At 40.7% G+C, this 19476-nt stretch overlaps 1 protein-coding gene across 1 annotated transcript in view; it reads left to right on the forward strand.

Moving 5' to 3' along the window:
* The window catches only part of DNAJC1 (DnaJ heat shock protein family (Hsp40) member C1), a 196033-nt gene that overhangs the window by 151321 nt on the left and 25236 nt on the right, over positions 1-19476 (forward strand). The window contains exon 9 of the mRNA XM_024765554.1: positions 13806-13925. Coding sequence (XP_024621322.1) covers positions 13806-13925 — 120 coding nt within the window. The remainder of the gene's footprint in view (positions 1-13805; positions 13926-19476) is intronic.

Consider the following 19476-nt stretch of genomic DNA (forward strand, 5'->3'; position numbering starts at 1 on the left):
CTAGGACCATGTGACTCTAACAAGAGAATCCAGGTGGCTGAACCAGAATCGAGGTTGAAAACGCCTATTCCCCCTTTTGGCTGGACTGCCACCCAGAAGGTATACCAGCCAGACTGGGCTGGGATTGTCATGAGGGAAAGAAGCATCATGCCAGAATCGGGTGGGAATCCCGAATTTTCTAAATACGTCTCTATAACCCACATCTCCTTTCATCCTAATCATTACCCATTACCCAGGAAGTAGCTAAGAAGATAAGATTCCTTTCTAGAGAAAGTGACATTTAGTGACCAAACTGCTTTATTACTAAGGTGTAAAGACCTGGAGGAGGTGAGGGAGATAGAGTCAAACCTTTTTGAATCAATTTTTGAGTTCCATCAGATACGGTAACTCTTGAGTGGCTGTTGAGTGGCTTTTGCAATAAAAGGTGTACTGCTGACAGACCGTGAATGGTCTGGAAAGCTGAAAAAATGGCAAAGACCACCTTCAAGAGCCATAATGACGTGGCTGATCAGATGGGAATGGCAGCTCAGTAACCTGGAAAAGTGTCGGTGGTGGGGAAGCGCCCCGCCTCCCGCCCCCAGCTCTACTCTCTCTACACAGCGACGTCTGTTTTGTTTTTTCATAGCTGCTAACTGAGGTTGGATACCGTCAGGTTTCTCATTAGCCCAGCCATCAGTGAACAAGGCCCAGGCATTTAATGGAACCTTTGTGAATTGAGGGCCCCACTGAGCCAGCAGCTTTGCTTCAGATGGTGGAATAGAGTAAAAGTTTCTCCCAGAGGGAAAGCTGCCACTTTTTCATGTAGAGACCAGATGCCAGTGGGCCGAGGCCAGCTGTGTTCTTGAACTTACCGTTTCCACTTAACAAGCAAGGCTTGTTAGGCCCCCTCAACTTATGAGTCATTGAATCTGCACTGACTCACCCCAAAATGGGAATATCAGACTGGAGAGTCACAAGGCTTCCTTAAACCAGGCATTCCTTTTGAAAATAGTTCAACAGCAATCTTGTAGTTGTTTTTCAAAAAGGGTGCACCTCGGAATTCCCTGGTGGCCCAGTGTTTAGGACTCTGCGCTTCCACTGCAGGGGGCACGGGTTTGATCCCTGGTCAGGGAACTAAAACCCCACATGCTGTGCAATGAGGCCCCCAAAAAAGGGGGTGGTGTGCCTACCTGATAGCTGTGTCAGGGAGGCAGCAAGTCCAAAACCCAAGAGACGCCTCCAGGTCAAGGCTGTTTTCCTTTGTCATAGGCTCCAGGTCACAGGGTCATTAGTCATAGAGACTTACCTCCCAAAAGAGTCATGAAGATGTGGGACTTCAAAAGCAGACAGCATGTCAGCAGCTTGCTGGACAGGTGCAAATGCAGCCTGCTGGTCTGAGTCCCTTCAAAGTACTGTGATAAGTAGTTTAGTCCGTATAAAGTACCAGGTAGAGTGCTGAAATGAGACACATACCATCTCCAGTACTCAGAGATTTGGGTAAGGTGCTTTTAATTCTGAGCTGCACAAACCAAGTGCAACTCCACTGTTTTGGGTGACCCGTGATCACACCACGTGCGATCAGGTGGTGAGGTCCTCATGGCTGACACCATCTATTTCAGCTTTGAGAACTCTGACTCAGTACCGTAGCCACGGGGCTTTCTAGCTGAGGTCATGGGGTTGCCACTGGCTGGCTCAGGCTTGCACAGTGGTGACCTCCTTTGCCGAGTCCATCTTAATCCAGAGCAGTTGCTCTCCCATCACTAACATCTCTTAATTCTCACTCAGTTTCTACATAAGGGCTAGGGGAGTTTTCCAGGGCGGTAGGCTGACCACAAAAATTTACCTAAGTTTCTCTGGGTTAATTTCTCATTCTCTGGTTGGTCACCTACATCAGCATCTAAATCCAATCTGAGGTGGTAAGAACCTGAATACTGAGCAGGGCCTCATCCTTGGTTTCCTACAAGAGTTTGTCTGTCTCTGGGAGGCCTCCTGAAAGGATAACAGCAGCCGTGACCCACTTCCAAAACCTCTGAGACCTTTTACTGTCATTTCCAAATAGACTTGAGGTGGACAAGATAGACTGGAGGAAAGACAGCCCAGCTGATACCATTTGTCCTTAAGACCATTACACACCCCGCCCCCTCAAATCCCAAGTAAACCAGACATTGTTCTAATGACTGGCCTGATTTATGCCCATGAATTTCTCTCCTTTCATGGTCATTATTGATACGTGTCTCTGTAATTGTCTGAAAGAGAGCAGAACCTTTTGCCTGAAAGGGAACAGTAGTAAAATGAATCTCCTGGTTGTTACTGTGGGACACACCTGAGGCTGATTAACAGGATGGGAAGGAAGTGCCCCAGCCCAGAAGAGATTTAGCAGCAGTGAGGACACCTCTGAGGCACCTGTCTTGAGCCTGTTTCCTGGTGTTCAGCCTGCAGCCACCTCCACAGTTCACCCTCAGTAATAGGCAGCGAAAGGAAGGGCCATTTGCTTCCATAACTGACTGTATGATTTGGTCAACGTGTTTACTGCAGATTCCCAAGGCCTTCCCTCAAGTCTCTGCAAGGCTCTCATCCTTCCTCTTTCAGAAAGTCATGTCTCTGTCAGAATCCTATCCTTGTCACCAAAACTGTAAGGAATTGGAGATTTACCCCACTTGCAAGTACCTAAGTTAGCCTGCCACAGTTTCATGGATGCTGGTAGAAGACATGAGACTCGTCGATCAGGGGTAAAGGACAGTTTATCACTCACAGCAATAGCAGTAGCTAGAGTATCAGCAGTTTTTCTGCTGGTTCCCTGAGCCCAGTTCCCCCAGAGCAATGCAGAGGGACAGATGACCCCCTCTGCAGCCAATGGGTTGTGGTACAGAAGAGGAGTGCTGAGCTTAAGGAAGCCAAATCTTTTATAACAGGCGATAACCCTGGCTGTCCTTTTCTCCAGAGGGAGGCAATTATCTTCACTACAGCAGACAGTAAGAATGCTTGCCCCTTGATCTTGAGGGAGACACTGTCTCTTCCTGTCACTGCCTGTCTATTGGGCTGCTTCAATGCCCTCACAACTGGGCAGTTGGCCTTCAGAGCCAAGTGATCCCAAAGACAGCAAGGCAGAAGCTGCAGTGTCTTTTATAAACTAGCCTTGGAAGTCACACACTGCCATTTCTACAATATCTTCTTAGTTACACAGGTCAGCTCTAGGCACTGTGGAAGGGGACTGCACAAGGAGGTAGAAATCACTGAGGACCATCTTGGAGGACCATACTTGTAACCGCAGTAATTACATAAGCTATTAGCATCGTAGTTAGCTAGATAAAGAGTATATGGGAATTAGGTAAGTCTTCAAAAGTTGAAGAATTTTAAATGAAAATGTAAGTTACAGACTGGAAGAAAATATTCACAAAACATATATCTGACAAAGATCTTGTGTCCACAAAATATAAAGAATTCTTACAACTGACTGATAAAAAGACAACCCAGTTAACAAATGAACACATACTTCACAAAAGTAGATATTCAGTTGGTCTTTAAACACATGTAAAGATACTCAAGATCATTTGTTATCTGGGAAATGCAAATCGTTACCACAATAAGATACATTTCATTCCCACCAGAACAGTCAAAATAACTGGAGACTTCCCTGGAGGCCCAGTGGTTAAGACTCTGTCCTTCCAATGCAGGGGGCACCGGTTCGATCCCTGGGTGGGGAACTAAGATCCCACATGCTGCATGGCATGGCCAAAAAGTAAAATTAAATAAAATTAAATTAATAACTAAATTCCTGATTATTCTTTTAAAATAAATAAATAAATAAAATAACTGATGATATCAAGTGTGGGTGAGGATCTGGAGCAACAAGAACCCTCAGTTATCGCTGGTTAGAGTGCAAAGCAATACTTGGGAAAAATACTTATCTAGTTTCATGTAAAGTGACGTGTATACTTTCTCTGTGACCTAGCGATTCCACCAGTAGGTATTTATCCAAGAGAAATTAAGACACATGACCACTAAGAGAGTTAAACACAAATATCCATAGCATCTGTATTCATAATACATAGTAACCCAGAGCCGGCAGCTACCCAAATGTTTATCAGTAGGAGAACAGATAAACAAATTGCGATACAAATCTTGTTTTCTGATATGTGTTGTGAATATTTGCTCCTGGTTTGTGGCTTTCTTTTTCATTTTTAAGCAGTTTCTTTAAAAGACCAAAAATTTAATTTTAGCAGTCCAAATACTTATGGTTTTAACATTTTAAAGTGATTAGTTGTACACAACTGGTATTCTAACTCAGAGAGAAGGTTGCCAAAACCTCTACAGTGAAGGAGTCTCTGGGGGGCACTAACAGGAGTGTCTTATTTTGCAATTGGGACAGATTCTAGAGCCCTTTGTTAGAGGGGGCCCCATTCAAAGTGAGCTCATTTGCAAGTACCAGCATAAATGGGCTTGTGTATAAGTTGTAAATGAGAAATAAGAGGTAGAAATCACTGAGGACCATCTTGGAGGACCATACTTGTAACCGCAGTAATTACATAAGCTATTAGCATCGTAGTTAGCTAGATAAAGAGTATATGGGAATTAGGTAAGTCTTCAAAAGTTGAAGAATTTTAAATGAAAATGTAAGTTACAGACTGGAAGAAAATATTCACAAAACATATATCTGACAAAGATCTTGTGTCCACAAAATATAAAGAATTCTTACAACTGACTGATAAAAAGACAACCCAGTTAACAAATGAACACATACTTCACAAAAGTAGATATTCAGTTGGTCTTTAAACACATGTAAAGATACTCAAGATCATTTGTTATCTGGGAAATGCAAATCGTTACCACAATAAGATACATTTCATTCCCACCAGAACAGTCAAAATAACTGGAGACTTCCCTGGAGGCCCAGTGGTTAAGACTCTGTCCTTCCAATGCAGGGGGCACCGGTTCGATCCCTGGGTGGGGAACTAAGATCCCACATGCTGCATGGCATGGCCAAAAAGTAAAATTAAATAAAATTAAATTAATAACTAAATTCCTGATTATTCTTTTAAAATAAATAAATAAATAAAATAACTGATGATATCAAGTGTGGGTGAGGATCTGGAGCAACAAGAACCCTCAGTTATCGCTGGTTAGAGTGCAAAGCAATACTTGGGAAAAATACTTATCTAGTTTCATGTAAAGTGACGTGTATACTTTCTCTGTGACCTAGCGATTCCACCAGTAGGTATTTATCCAAGAGAAATTAAGACACATGACCACTAAGAGAGTTAAACACAAATATCCATAGCATCTGTATTCATAATACATAGTAACCCAGAGCCGGCAGCTACCCAAATGTTTATCAGTAGGAGAACAGATAAACAAATTGCGATACAAATCTTGTTTTCTGATATGTGTTGTGAATATTTGCTCCTGGTTTGTGGCTTTCTTTTTCATTTTTAAGCAGTTTCTTTAAAAGACCAAAAATTTAATTTTAGCAGTCCAAATACTTATGGTTTTAACATTTTAAAGTGATTAGTTGTACACAACTGGTATTCTAACTCAGAGAGAAGGTTGCCAAAACCTCTACAGTGAAGGAGTCTCTGGGGGGCACTAACAGGAGTGTCTTATTTTGCAATTGGGACAGATTCTAGAGCCCTTTGTTAGAGGGGGCCCCATTCAAAGTGAGCTCATTTGCAAGTACCAGCATAAATGGGCTTGTGTATAAGTTGTAAATGAGAAATATGTTTCCTTCAGAACACACAAAAAAAGCCTAAAAGACGTTGTGGGTGCTGAGAGTCAACAGCTGTTTCTTGACAGTGTCAGAGAGAGAGCAGCCTTCAGTTTCCCCAATAATTTTCAGGAATCTCATCGAGGTGGCAGGGGGGGCTTACCCTGTGTGTGAGGCAGTGGCCCATCCTCTTTTTGTGAGCACCTTGTATTATTTGTATGTCCCGAACGAGTGTGTCAAAGAGGAAATCATCAGGGTAATGTCATACCTGTGTCCCTAGAGAAAGAAGGATGTAGTTAAGGTCTTGCCCTCAGAGACTGCGTGCAATGACAGGGCTGTGAGCTACCCGCCCTGGGAGCTGGGTAAAGTATGTCCTAGCCCTTTGGAGGGGAAGGCAAACTTCAGTCAAGAGGCTGTTGAAATAGGCACCGAACAAAAGATATGCAGCAAATTCTATAATAGCAAAATATTTACCATTCGCTGATTGGATGAATTTGGTCAATTCAGTAGTACTGGCTACAGGGACCTTAACGCGGCCCACAGCAATCCAGGCTCATGGGTAATCCACTGTGAGGCACATTCATTCTTCCCAAGTTTAAGAGCAGGGTGAACTAGGCTCTTAAATGGCAAAGCAGTGGGGATACTCACCACTTCTCTAAATACATCTTGTCTAAAGGGTTTCAACCATGAAAGACTCTGTTTTAATTTACACTGGGCCATATTAACTATTTTAATGGGGGAAGAAGAGGTTCATGGGGTTCCATTTTATCAAGATAATTTGTGACAAATATTTATTACTTGTTGAGTCAGAGAGTCCATGAGCACTGGCACATTTTAGGACAGTGGGTACTGTGATCACGAGAAATTTAGGCAAGACAGTAGTTCCTGTGGTTAAGGTAAGGCATACCTGTTTGTCCTCTTTATCACCTCTAGTAACTGCCCGATGATTACAGGGGGTACCTTATTTAAATTTAGTGGGATGCCAAGTGTAACTGTAATTTGAGCCCCGTTATTGATTAAGGCCATGAAGGTTATCCAACTGCTGTGTTTCAGCAAACGTTAAACTAACTCAGAACCAGTGTTATAGAGGTACAAAAGCCAATCTGCCCTTTTAATCTTTTTGTTGTAGAAATTCTTTTAGTAAAATTTCAGTTACCAATTGAGCCAAATTACAGACTTCCGTTTCGGTTTTTGTTTGTTTCCTCCTTGTTACTGACTGAATTGTGTCCCAACTTCATATGTGGAAGTTCTAACCCTCACATGACTGTACTTGGAGATGGGGCCTTTAAGGAGGTGATTAATTAAGTGAGGTCATACGGGCAGGGCCCTAATCTGATAGGACTGGGGTCCTTATCAGAAGAGGAAGAGAGGCCAGGGATCTTCCCTCGCTTTGCCTGGGCACACACAGAGCAAAGGCCATGTGCAAGCCAGAAAGAGAGGTCTCATCAGAAATCAACCCTGATGACACCTTGATCTCCTACTTCTGGCCTCCAGAAATGTGAAGAGATAGACTTCTGTTGTTGAAGCAACTCAGTTACGGCAGCCCTAGCAGACCGGTGTGCTCACCCTGTAGGTTTTTTTTGTTTTGGTTTGGGGTTTTTTGGTGGTGGTAGTTACTGGGTATCCTTCAGGGAGGTCTTCTCTGCACTGGTCATATTTATAAATTTCTTCCTCCAGAAAGCCTCCAATCAGTATTGTCAGGGTTAGCGTCCTTCGCCGTGACAGCGGTAGAATTTACAACTTGGCTGTGCCACGGGGATGCCAGGGGTGTTCTTCTCTGTAACCCTGAGGATCAAGGTCTTTTTTGCAGCAGAAGCAAAAGTATCTTATAGGGTCCTAGTGAGCCATCTGCCTTTAGGAGTATGAATCTCAGTAATTCAACTGCTCTTCAAATAGGGACTGCTGTTCCTCCATACAGGTGCCTACCCAGTGGGCCTAAACAAGCTCTTTCCCCCTGAGCCCTCTTTAGAACAACAGGGCCAACACCACCTGCTTGAGACACACAAGCAGTATCTCACAAGTTAAAAGAGTCTTTCTCCTGAGTCCATCAATCAAGACACACAACTCAGTCTAAGACACAGATGAGTCTGGGCTGAGACACACAACCCAAGGCTAAAGGAGCTCCTTGATCCCATGCTCTTCTCTGTGAACACCAGTCATTGACGCTTCCAACTTAGGTAGGTTAAATCTATGACAGAGGCTTGGTAGGACTCAGCAGATGCAGCACCAGGCAGCAGATCCAGTCAGCAAACCAAAGCAAGAGAAGATAACCCCGGGTAGTGGTCGCCCCCCTCTAGACATCCTGCTCCTAGTGTCAACTGCTGTGGCCACCTTGCAGGGACAGCATTACCACCTCCATACCCAAAATTTGGTTCCAGTGTCAGGACTGATAATGTCTCACACACACACACACACACACACACACACACACACACACACACACACACACGCCCCCCTCCCCCGCCCAAGATAATACAAAAAGGTTGATTATGTAACGAGGCTTTCTGGGGAAAACAGGGCAGGCTTTCCATGTTGGCCCAAAAATTACCTGAGAAAGGAAAGGAGGCTGGTTTGGGATTTTTTTTACTGCGGTTGGGGTGGGGCTGAGATGAGGGTTCTTGCACACACGGAGGGACGGAGGGATGGAGGGACGTAGGGACGTGCGAGGTTTCAGCCTCCCAGGCTTCCTTCAGGCTTTAACCCAGATGTGGGGCACAAGGGGGAGGGGAGAGGGGAGGCTTCAAAGCTATCCGCAGTCAAACATCTTCGATGGTGTCAGCTCTTTATTTCAATATTAAATTACCATGAATAGATGATTCTAGTACGTACTCTTTAGGTTAGAATTTGAATAATGTATATCATAGTTTTAAATAAGACTTCACAAATCTTTCAGGTAAAATCATCTTCTTCTGGGTAAATATATCCCCTTGATCACATTTATCATTACTCCTTTCTGAATCCCCACAGGAGAGTAAAGGAATAAAAGAGGCAGAGATTAGTACTGTCATTAAAGACTTCAGAGATTCTTATCACACCCTGATATTGTTCCTTATCATCAACTGCGGGGCCTGTGCAGTAACTCATCACAGACCTAATTAGCCGTGGTTCTGGATGTGGTCATCCCAGGCCAGTTGCTGCCCTGCACCTGATTTCACTCTCACTTCGTAAGCAGGCTGACTCTGGGCGTCTTCTCTTGCAGGTTTGAGCTGTCAGGACTGTCAGTGCACTAGCTCTCGTGGCTCCCCTCCACTCACACCTTTGTAAATAGCCCCTTTTGTAAATAAGCTCTCCACCAACTGAAGGGAGAAAAACCTCTCCAATAGCTTTGTGTCAGGCAGAGTATATGAGTCAGAGTCCTTGTGATGGCCTCTGAGCCCTTCTGTGATTTTACCTCCTTGCCCCTCTGACCTCACCTCCTCCCCCTGCCACCTCAGCTTGCTTTGTTCTGGCCACCCTGGTCATCTTGCTGTTCCTCAAACATCCTAGACGTGCTCCCACTTCAAGGCCTCTGCAATTTGCTGTTCCCTGTACCTGGTGTAATCTTCTACTACATGCCAAGTCCCCCCGCCAACACTTAGTGGCATAAAATATTTTGCAAAGGAATGGATCAAACATCTTTGTTTCCATTTCTCAAGAGCTCTAAGTATTTACTCTTGCTCCTAAAAAAAAAAAAAAGGAGGTAAGAAGGAATTTGAACTATCTGCATTGTCTTGAGCAGTGTTTCTCAAATGATCTATAGTGAAGGACCGGGTTTTAAAAATTATTTCCGGCTACTGCTGACCAGTCTGTAGTCCTGCTGTGCCGAACGAGATTGCAGCTCGCACTTCATGGGACACACATGCTAGCTTGACAACTAACCCAACTGGCTTCTAGTCTCTAAAGGAAGAGCCTGCTGATTGCTCTTGCTTATGGTGGCAGTGGTCAACTGCTGTAAGTGTCGGAACTTCGTCACAGGTGGGTAACAAACTCGTTTGCCGGTTCGCGCCAGACCACACTTTAGGATCACTGGTCCAGAGGGGATCTCTCTTTTGGCAAGGTAGCTAAATCATAGATGGGAAGACCTTTCTGGTCACAACGACTGCTGCTAAAGGATCACAACACTATAATAATAGCTTAGGATGAGTTGCAAGTTTTCTTTGAAGAAGAGTTTCTCCTCCTAAGAGTGAAAAGACATTAGAGGTGATTTGTTTTTCTTGTTTGTTTGTTTTCGGTATGCGGGCCTCTCACTGTTGTGGCCTCTCCCGTTGCGGAGCGCAGGCTCAGTGGCCATGGCTCACGGGCCCAGCCGCTCCGCGGCATGTGGGATCCTCCCGGACCCGGGCACGAACCCGTGTCCCCTGCATCGGCAGGCGGACTCTCAACCACTGAGCCACCAGGGAAGCCCCGAGGTGATTTGTTTTTAATTTTGTTGTTTGCGTTTTTTAATATACCATTTATCCACATATATAGTCAAGGTCAATTAACTGCTCAATTTTCAAACTAGAAATGAAAATTGTATAGCTGAAAGCCAAATGCACATTCTAAAACAGAATGTCAGTACAGGATGTAGAATGAGAGGGTAGCAGGTTATTCGATCATTAGATATACCATCCACATTATTAGATGCATATGTGATATTTTAACTGGGTGATACTAAGTAAGGATATTATTTCTTAGGTAAAATTTGAGAATTCATGAATTGAGCTGAATCTATTAAAAATTGTTGAATCCAAAATTGTAAGGTCTGTAATTACATAAATTACATTAATAAGTCATTTCAACAGAAATATTCTTCATTGGGCAGTTCCAGTAAAGTATGAAAATGCAGTAAATAAGTACCTTTAAAATTTTTCTTTTAATTGGGTCATAAGTTTTCAGTACCAAATAAATCGCATGACAGTTTGTAATTAACATTTTACCGTCTAACTCTGTGAGGGGAAAGGTATGTATAGGTTACTTTAAAGGTACAGTGTGCTTTCCCCTACAGCCTCCATCCAACTCCTATTCCCCAAGAATATTAAGGATTTTCAAAGGCACTGAATCTTTGAACATTAGCTAGTTTTATGACAAAAATCTATCCCAAAGGGGTAGAGAGAATACAATTTAAATGTTATATCAGCTCTTACTTTAGCAGATATATTTTGGGGTCATTACATAAATATATTAAATAATTTGAAAACTTTTTATTTTTTATTCAGTATGGAGATTTATTCCCAGAGTGGGGCTTTTCTGATGCAAAATTGGAATGCTTGTGTAGTCAGAACAGCTGTCCCCACCCCATGGGGTGTCTTCCATTACTTTACGGTAGAGATGAATTTTTGGCCCAGTGTCTCAGTAGTATCGGACACACGTGGTTTTAAGTGGCAAAGCGGTATGCGTATGCATTCATTTGACTTTCAGAGCTACAGTTGGCTCCAGATTAGAGCAAGGAGAATACATTCACACCAAGGCCACCCTCATGGCTGCTGCAGTAGCTGGATCACAGTAGGCTCTGTTGCTTCTAAAGACACAACCAACTATTGCTGAGGAATTACACATTCACCAAAGTGCCGTACAGCTGGAAGAGAGAGAATAATGAACTGGTAAAAGGATTCTTTCAAAGATTTCAGATCATGGTCCTAGTTATTACTGATCTAGTTTTTTAATATTAATAATAAAATCATGGCTGTGAAGTAACAGTGAAACTAAAAGGAAAGATTTTCAAGGAAGTAAATGATTTTTCAGGATATTCGTCCAAATATTTGATTTAAATCTTTTCCTTTCCAGAAGAAAGTGGCACTATCCTTTGGACTCATTCACAAGGAATTAAAATTAGATCGATTCTTAATGCCCATTGTTGATATATGCAGCATATTTGGAAGGCCAATCTATTAAAAACAGATTAAAGAATTAGTTTACTCTGTGAAAGAATGGCTTATATTATTGACATTTTAGACAATTTCGTTTCCTACAAAAATGTGTTTGTTATAATTAATGCAGAAATAAGATCTGACTTAGTGTGAAATTGCATTGATACACTGTATGGTTGGAATACTCTCTCTCTGTGCAGCGTCAACTTAAGGCTGTTTATGATGACCTTGTACTATAAGCGTATATTTAAATGCTTCGTAACTTTTGCATTTTGAAGCCAATTGGTATAGTTATTCAAGTTTCAGCTTTTTAGCAAAAGTGATTTCCTAGAAAATCCAATTATGTCTGTCTAAATAATATCTGAATAATGCTTTTTCCCCTAAGTAAAAACAAACAAGCAAAAAACCTGCAGTGTAAAATTTTAATTTATCTGATATGGAGAATTAGATTTCTGATATTCATTAAATATCAAGGAAATTCCGACCATACTCAGCGTAGGCTACCTTTTTATAGAAGGGAATTTATGCATGTTTCGTAAGGGTTGTACTGATGAATATGTTTGAGGCTTTCAGCTTTTAGTGGATACAAAATAGAATGATTGATAAAATCCTCCCTACTATTGGCTATTATTTACTGACTCTTAAGTGGCAGGTTGTATTTATGCCAATTTATCTGCTTCAGGGAACATTCTTGATAGCAGAACAAAGTGAATAAAAGTAGTTTGCTTTGCAAATGAATGCAAATGGGAGAGCCTTTCGGAAAGCCCTTTAACAGGGGCAGTGCACTTTGATTATGAGTGAAGCTGCCATTTGGACATGGTGAAAAGAGCACGCTTGAACCATTGATTGGGGGAGACAGTAAAAAGTCAGGAAGGGCCCCCTTAAGCTTGCGGTGAGGCAGGCGGATGTCAGTGTGGTTAGAGCACAGTGGGAGAATGACAGGGAGGATTAGTGTCAGGGAGAAGCTTTGCTGTAGCTGTGGAGATAGTCCCTGGGGTCACTCACCTCTGGCTGTTGTCTGTGCTGATGGTCCTGTAATGCATACGGCCTGATGTATGCCTGTTCATTATCGGAAACAGTGATTAGAAAAGGTATTTGTCTCAGAGGTTTCCTTCCTTCTTTCTTTTTTCTTTCTTTTTAATTAAAGGAAAATAAGGTGGCTTCCTCCATCTCTCTGCTGACTCCTAGAGTCTTGTGTTGTACCACTGTGGCTACTGCCTCTGGTAGGAAATAGTTTAGTGCTGTAATGTAAAATAATTGTAACGTGGCTATCTGTTCTTTGATGATGGTTTCTTTTGCTTTGCTCAACTTTGGGTTTCACCAAGTGGTAATGCTGAATAAAATGCAGAGAATATGCTTGCTCTGAGAATTTTGGCTTTTGCAAAAACAGATTTTTATCATCTTTAAGGTATTTTATTATTCAATTTAATAATCTGATCAACTTTTAGAAGCTATTTACCTTCTCAAAAAGGAAGTGTTGCTTTGCATGGACTGGGTGGTTTAAGTCTTGGCTGCAGGATTTTCTAATTTCTATTCTCAAGTTTTACAAAATGCTAGCACTTGATAAATTAACTTCTTGAAAATACATGCTTTTTAGAATTAAATATCGTTACGTAGAATGAACAAAAAATATATCTTTGTCTCGGTTCTGATTCTGAATCAGTCCATTTACTTGTTCACATTTTCATTTACGCTTATCAAGTTTTTTTTTGCTTTTTTAATCATTTTTCTTAAAAACTTCAAGACCTTCTGTGGTAAGCTCACATGAGGCATTTGTGAGCATTAGTGGCACAATGCACTTCAAAACAACTGTCTTCCTTTTTTTAATGCCTTTAAGAGCCTGGGTTCACAGTACTTCTTCTTTATTATTTGGCATACGTTGGAGCATTTAAAAGGCTGCGGGAGCTTTGCATTCTAATGTTAAATATGCAACTCAGACCTTCACCTAAACTAGTAGATACGTTTTTGTTTTTTTTTTTTTGCGGTACGCGGGCCTCCCACTGTCGTGGCCTCTCCCGTTGCGGAGCACAGGCTCCGGACGCGCAGGCTCAATGGCCATGGCTCAGGGCCCCAGCCACTCCACGGCATGTGGGATCTTCCCGGACCGGGGCACGAACCCGCGTCCCCCGCATCGGCAGGCAGACTCTCAACCACTGCGCCACCAGGGAAGCCCAGTAGATACGTTTTAACATTGTTATTTTTGCAGAAAGCATAATGCCAATACTTGGTTTCACAGGTTTATTAAATGTTTTAGCAAACATTCTCTGAATTATTTTTTTTTCTTTAATGTTTTGCAGGCACCTGAATGGACAGAAGAGGACCTCAGCCAGCTGACAAGAAGTATGGTTAAGTTCCCAGGAGGAACCCCAGGTCGATGGGAAAAGATTGCCCACGAATTGGGTCGATCGGTGACAGATGTGAGTTCACTGAGATTTGCATTGAATGGAGAGTGACAAACCAGAATAAGCCAACTATGTAGAAGGCAGACATAGATGCATCCAACATTATCTTTGGAGAAAGCCTACAATCTTTTTAAGGACCTGGAAGTGAACCGTTAACAAAATAAGCAAGAAGCAGATGTCAGCTAGTCCCCTGGTCTACAGTTAACAGCTGTGTGAGGCATTCTGGTGTTTAGAGACTTAAGCTACTGTAACCTAATCACAGAAAAACAATGCTAGTTTTTGTTTCGAGTGACCCCTTTAGCTGTGGGAAAAAAAAATAGTTCTCTGATCAGAATTAGAGAAGTTACATTTCAGCTGGATCTTTTTCACACTGAAGTACAGATTGCTATAGGTAGTTGACAGGTGGTTTGCACTAATTAAGTGAGCAATATTCCTATAATGTTTTTATTTCGAGGATGATACCTACCATTCATTTTGACAAGTTGTTTAACCAAAAAATTGTTCTATGCATATAGCTTTATAATTATATATAATGTACATTAAGTGTATAACTATAGATTTATATATATACTATAAACAATATATATTTAAATTATATATGATTATATGTGACTAGTAATACCTACCATTTAAAAGACAGTGTTTACCGGGAAAGTTTTCGATTTAACACTTTAGAAATATCGGGCAGAGAATCTTATAAGAGCACCTACTAGAGCACCTGATATATACTAAATATTCAGTAAGTGTTTACTTGAAATGGAGGTCTTTATTTTCATCAAAATGATCCTCATTTTCATAAATGATTGATAGTAAATATTTACTGAATTTACTTTAAAATAAATCCTATAGCTCTAAAATATCTAAGGATACTGAAAGCAAAGTTTCAGATTTCTTATGTTCTCTTCAATTATATTAGTATACTTTGGGTCTTTTTTGATAATGAACAATTTAAAAACCCTGCAAAATGATGAATAAGCACAACCACCAAAAAAATAACCTTTTAATTTAGAAACAAATAATACGTATTACTGTCAATTCTTTTTTGGGGGGGTTTTCTTTTTTTTTCTGTTTCAGATAGGAGCTGCTTTGAGAATTTTAAATTATATAGGAATGTTTTTACTACCATATGGTAGGACTTTTTAAAATCACATTTTAAAGACACAAATTTTTGTAAGATGTTTTACATGATTTCGACTTAAGAGTTAGTCTGATCATGTGGAAAGTTAGCCCTTGTATCTTGTAACTTTTTTTTTTGGCTATTTCATGATGAGACCCATTATCTTAGGTTACTGGAGGAAAACCATAAGGATACCTTTTCCTCTGCTAAGAATGTTACTGGGATGTGCATTTTATCTTGTAAGGTTGTTTGTAAAAGATCAGTTAATAATGCCTTATCAATCAGTAAATATCTGACCAGGTTAAAGATGTTCCGTGGTTACTGATGTTTTAAGTACTATGATCCTCTAAGTATATAATTACTGTTAATATAGTGATTAACAAAAATGACTGAAATACTTTTTAGAAAGTTACAAAACAGGCATTGGTTTAAAAGGGCCTCAAAACTTTTAGTTCAATTGGTTGATGAGAGAGAATAGTTCACTAACTTAGTGTCTCTGTTGAAGATAGCACTGCCTTTAACTTTTTTTTTTTTATAAATTTTATTTATTTATTTATTTATGGCTGCATTGAGTCTTCGTTGCTGCGTGCAGGCTTTCTCTAGTTTGCGGCGAGCGGGGGTACTCTTTGTTGCGGTGCGCGGGCTTCTCATTGCGGTGGCTTCTCTTGTTGCAGAGCACGGGCTCTAGGTGCGCGGGCTTCAGTAGTTGTGGTGCACGGGCTCAGTTGCTCAACGGCATACGAGATCTTCCCGGACCAGGGCTCGAACCCATGTCCCCTGCATTGGCAGGCGGATTCTTAACTACTGCATCACCAGGGAAGTCCCAACACTGCCTTTAACTTTTTAAATAATATTTCTATGAGACCTTATAGTTAATAATTCCAAAGGCAGATAAGAAATTGAATAGAGCAATATTTAACTTTGTTGTTGTCATTAAAATCTGGTTAAATTTTTAATCTATATTTTTAAGAGGAGAGAGATGAAAGTTTAAACGCTAATATACGTGATATAACCAACAGAGCCTTGGGATGGCTGTTTAGTATCATAGATCTCGAAAATTGACGTAACTTACAAGAGCAGTCTTAGTGCAGCCTTGGTGTAGGTAAAGGCATCTTTTCACACTTTTGCAAATTCATCCCATAGTTTTTTTTTCTTCTTCTTCTATACTTACTCAAGGGAGACTGATTCCATGTAATAGATATTTTTTCCTTTTATCATGGAAGTAGCAAACATGATTTCTTTTTCTTTTTTTTTTTTTTTTTTTTTTTTGCGGTACGCGGGCCTCTCACTGTTGTGGCCTCTCCCGTTGCGGAGCACAGGCTCCGGACGCGCAGGCTTAGCGGCCATAGCACACGGACCTAGCCGCTCCACGGCATGCGGTATCTTCCCGGACTGTGGCACGAACCTGTGTCCCATGCATCGGCAGGCAGACTCTCAAACAATGCGCCACCAGGGAAGCCCCCAAACATGACTTTTTGAGATTTTTTTTTCCCCCTCCAAGTATTAGTTCTATTTTCATAATACCAAAAGTACCTTGGAAATACTTAGTAAACCTAAAATTTTGGGCACCAAAAGGGCCACTGTAACTTTTCTTCTATATCAGTATATACATATATAGACTCACACTGTATTTTCATTCTGTGAGCATCATCTCCATAGCTAGACTGTACGTTTCATTTCAGTAACTACATTTCAGTAACATACACACAAACACAAACTGTAAAGCACTCTCTCTCTAAAAGAGAACAAGTGTCTGAAGACAAAACTCATTTTACCGAACACACAGTGAGTTACATTGAAGCAGCTAAGATGGGTTTGGCTAATACAGTTCCTTTAGTAGAATGTTAAGTGAAAGCTAACCACACTTTAGAAGATCACTTATACTTCTTTTTTGGCGTATGGTGTTAATTAGATTTGTTTTCATTAAGTGTTCCACTATGAAAAAGAAACCAAGTTGAGTTTGCTGTTATTGGAACCTCTACATACTGACCGGATCACCTGTACCAATTCACCCCAGCTCTGCACCATCTGTTCTTTGACCCGTTTTCCTTGCTAAATGTGTAGCTTCAGGCTGAGTTCTCTTTCCTTCGAGAAACAATTGACCTTTTTGGGAGGGGTGACAGTGTGCCGTGATGCAATCTATATGTTCCTTATTTGGGTTGACAGATTACAGTGAAAAACCCATTTTGTTCCTCAATTAAGAAAGGAGTTTTCAGTGTATTAATTGTCATAATTCACTAGTTAAATTGCTATATATATACTACTCCGGATAAATACAAAGAATTTGTTATTAGCTTTGTAAAAAGAATCAATGCAAAGTATATTTTAACTCAGATATACCTAAACTGTAAGACTTACTTTATTATAGATGCGATATTTTAAATGTTAATGGTAACCACAAAGAACACTCAAATTTTAAAAACAGGAAACAAAACCTGTCTGGCATGTAAAACCAACTTTAGTGTGATTATTAACTGCAGGTTTTCTAAATTAAGGTCAGGAAGCCTCACATTTCTTGCTTGTGCAGTAACATTCTCTTGCCTGTAAGGATGTAAACTGATTCTGCCCCTCTCCATAGTCACTAATCTCCTGCATCCTAGTTGTGATAACAGACTGATTGGAGATGTTCTGCCTGCTTGGAAAAGGCCCAGGTAGGTAGCAAAACAAAAGATAGGTGGATAGATTTAAACAGGCTTTTGTAATTAGCTTAATGCCACCGTGAGATGCGTAGTTAGAGAAGCATTTCATATGCAGGTGAAAAGGAGGGAGAATAATAAAATTCCCAATTTTATTTTATATAGCCACAACTAGAGAGGAGATACCTGTTGGGGGAATATTTATATGTTATTATGGCAGTTGTTTCAAAAAATGTAAGCAGATTATTCAATAGAAAATAAACTTTTGTCAGTGAACTAAATATATAGTATATATAATGCTGAAAGGCATATATTAACATTTAAAATGCTTCATCAATAGTAAAGTAGTTGTTACAGTTTAGGTATACCTCAGTTAAAATAGACTTTGCATTAATTTTTTAACAAAGCTAATAACATTCCTTGTATTTATCCAGAGTAGAATTCAGCAATTTAACTCGTATATATTTGGGCAAATGTATCATTGCTATTACTTTTATTTAGAGTCAGACTAGTCCTACACAGGCTGTAAAGGGGACAAGAACTGTCGCCACGCCCTGCATTGGGCTCCCTGCCACAGCGGTTCTCCAGAGCAGCCTCATCTCCACTCCTCTCGCTCCCCCACCTGCTCAACCCCACGACCTTCAAGGGTACTTAAATTTTAAAAAGGAAGGGGTCCTTTATACCATTCTTCTTGCTAGATGAGTCACTAAAATCTAATAATTTTCAATCTGACATTAATAGATGATAATGTGTTATCAAATCTCTCTCACGCACACACACTTTGTTGTATGTCATTCCAGACTTTAGTCTTCTTATATAGGCATATGACTACATAATTTTAACAGTATCAATCTGTATCCTGCCCTTTTCACTTTGCTATAAGCTTCTTTCCACGACAACAAAGATCCACATCATCTTTCTAAACACCTGTACAATACTCCATGTTGTCTGGATATAATTAAGGAGCACCCAGGTGATTGTCACTTAAATTGCTTCCCTTTTTTTCTTCATTCATCTTTCCATTTATATCTGTTTCCTTAGCTTGTATGCCTAGGAGTGGAGAAGCTTGATTCAAGACTATGGATGTTTTTAGAACCTTTGGTGACTCTAAAATTGGCCTCCAGAGAGGTGATAATATTATACAATGCCCCTGGTGGTATGAGAGGACACTTCCTCATAGTCTCATAAACACAGAACGTTTGTTTTTTTTCCATCACTGCTCATCAAGTAAGTGAAAAGTGCTATGGCACTGATTTTTATAACTTGCCTCCTTACTTACTGGTCTTATTTCAAATAGAGTTTGTGTTAATTCATTATAATTCAAGGATAGATAGTCCTACCATTTTTTGTTGTTGTTTTTTTGGCTGTGTTGGGTCTTTGTTGCAGTGCACGGGCTTCTCCGTGAGGTCGCTTCTCTTGTTGCAGAGCATGGGCTCTAGGCGCACAGGCTTCAGTAGTTGTGGCTCACGGGCTCTAGAGCACAGGCTCAGTAGTTGCAGCACATGGGCTTAGCTGCTCTGCAGCATGTGGGATCGTCCTGGACCAGGGATCGAACCTATGTCCCCTGCATTGGCAAGCATATTCTTAACCACTGTTTCACCAGGTTAAGTCCTACCTTCTGCAAATAATACTTTGCCATTTTCTTTTGTTATCTTGAGTGTATTAGCTAACAATTCCAGAGATATATTATAGTAAGAGTGATTCATGTAGACTTTTTGCTCAACATTTTAATAAGAAAATGTTTGGTCATTAATTTTAATATTAGTCATTGATATGAGAAATCCATTATGATGCTAGGGAAATTTTCTTCACT

Source organism: Neophocaena asiaeorientalis, unplaced genomic scaffold, assembly GCF_003031525.2.
Source record: "Neophocaena asiaeorientalis asiaeorientalis breed wild unplaced genomic scaffold, Neophocaena_asiaeorientalis_V1.1 scaffold217, whole genome shotgun sequence".
Lineage (NCBI taxonomy): Eukaryota > Metazoa > Chordata > Mammalia > Artiodactyla > Phocoenidae > Neophocaena > Neophocaena asiaeorientalis.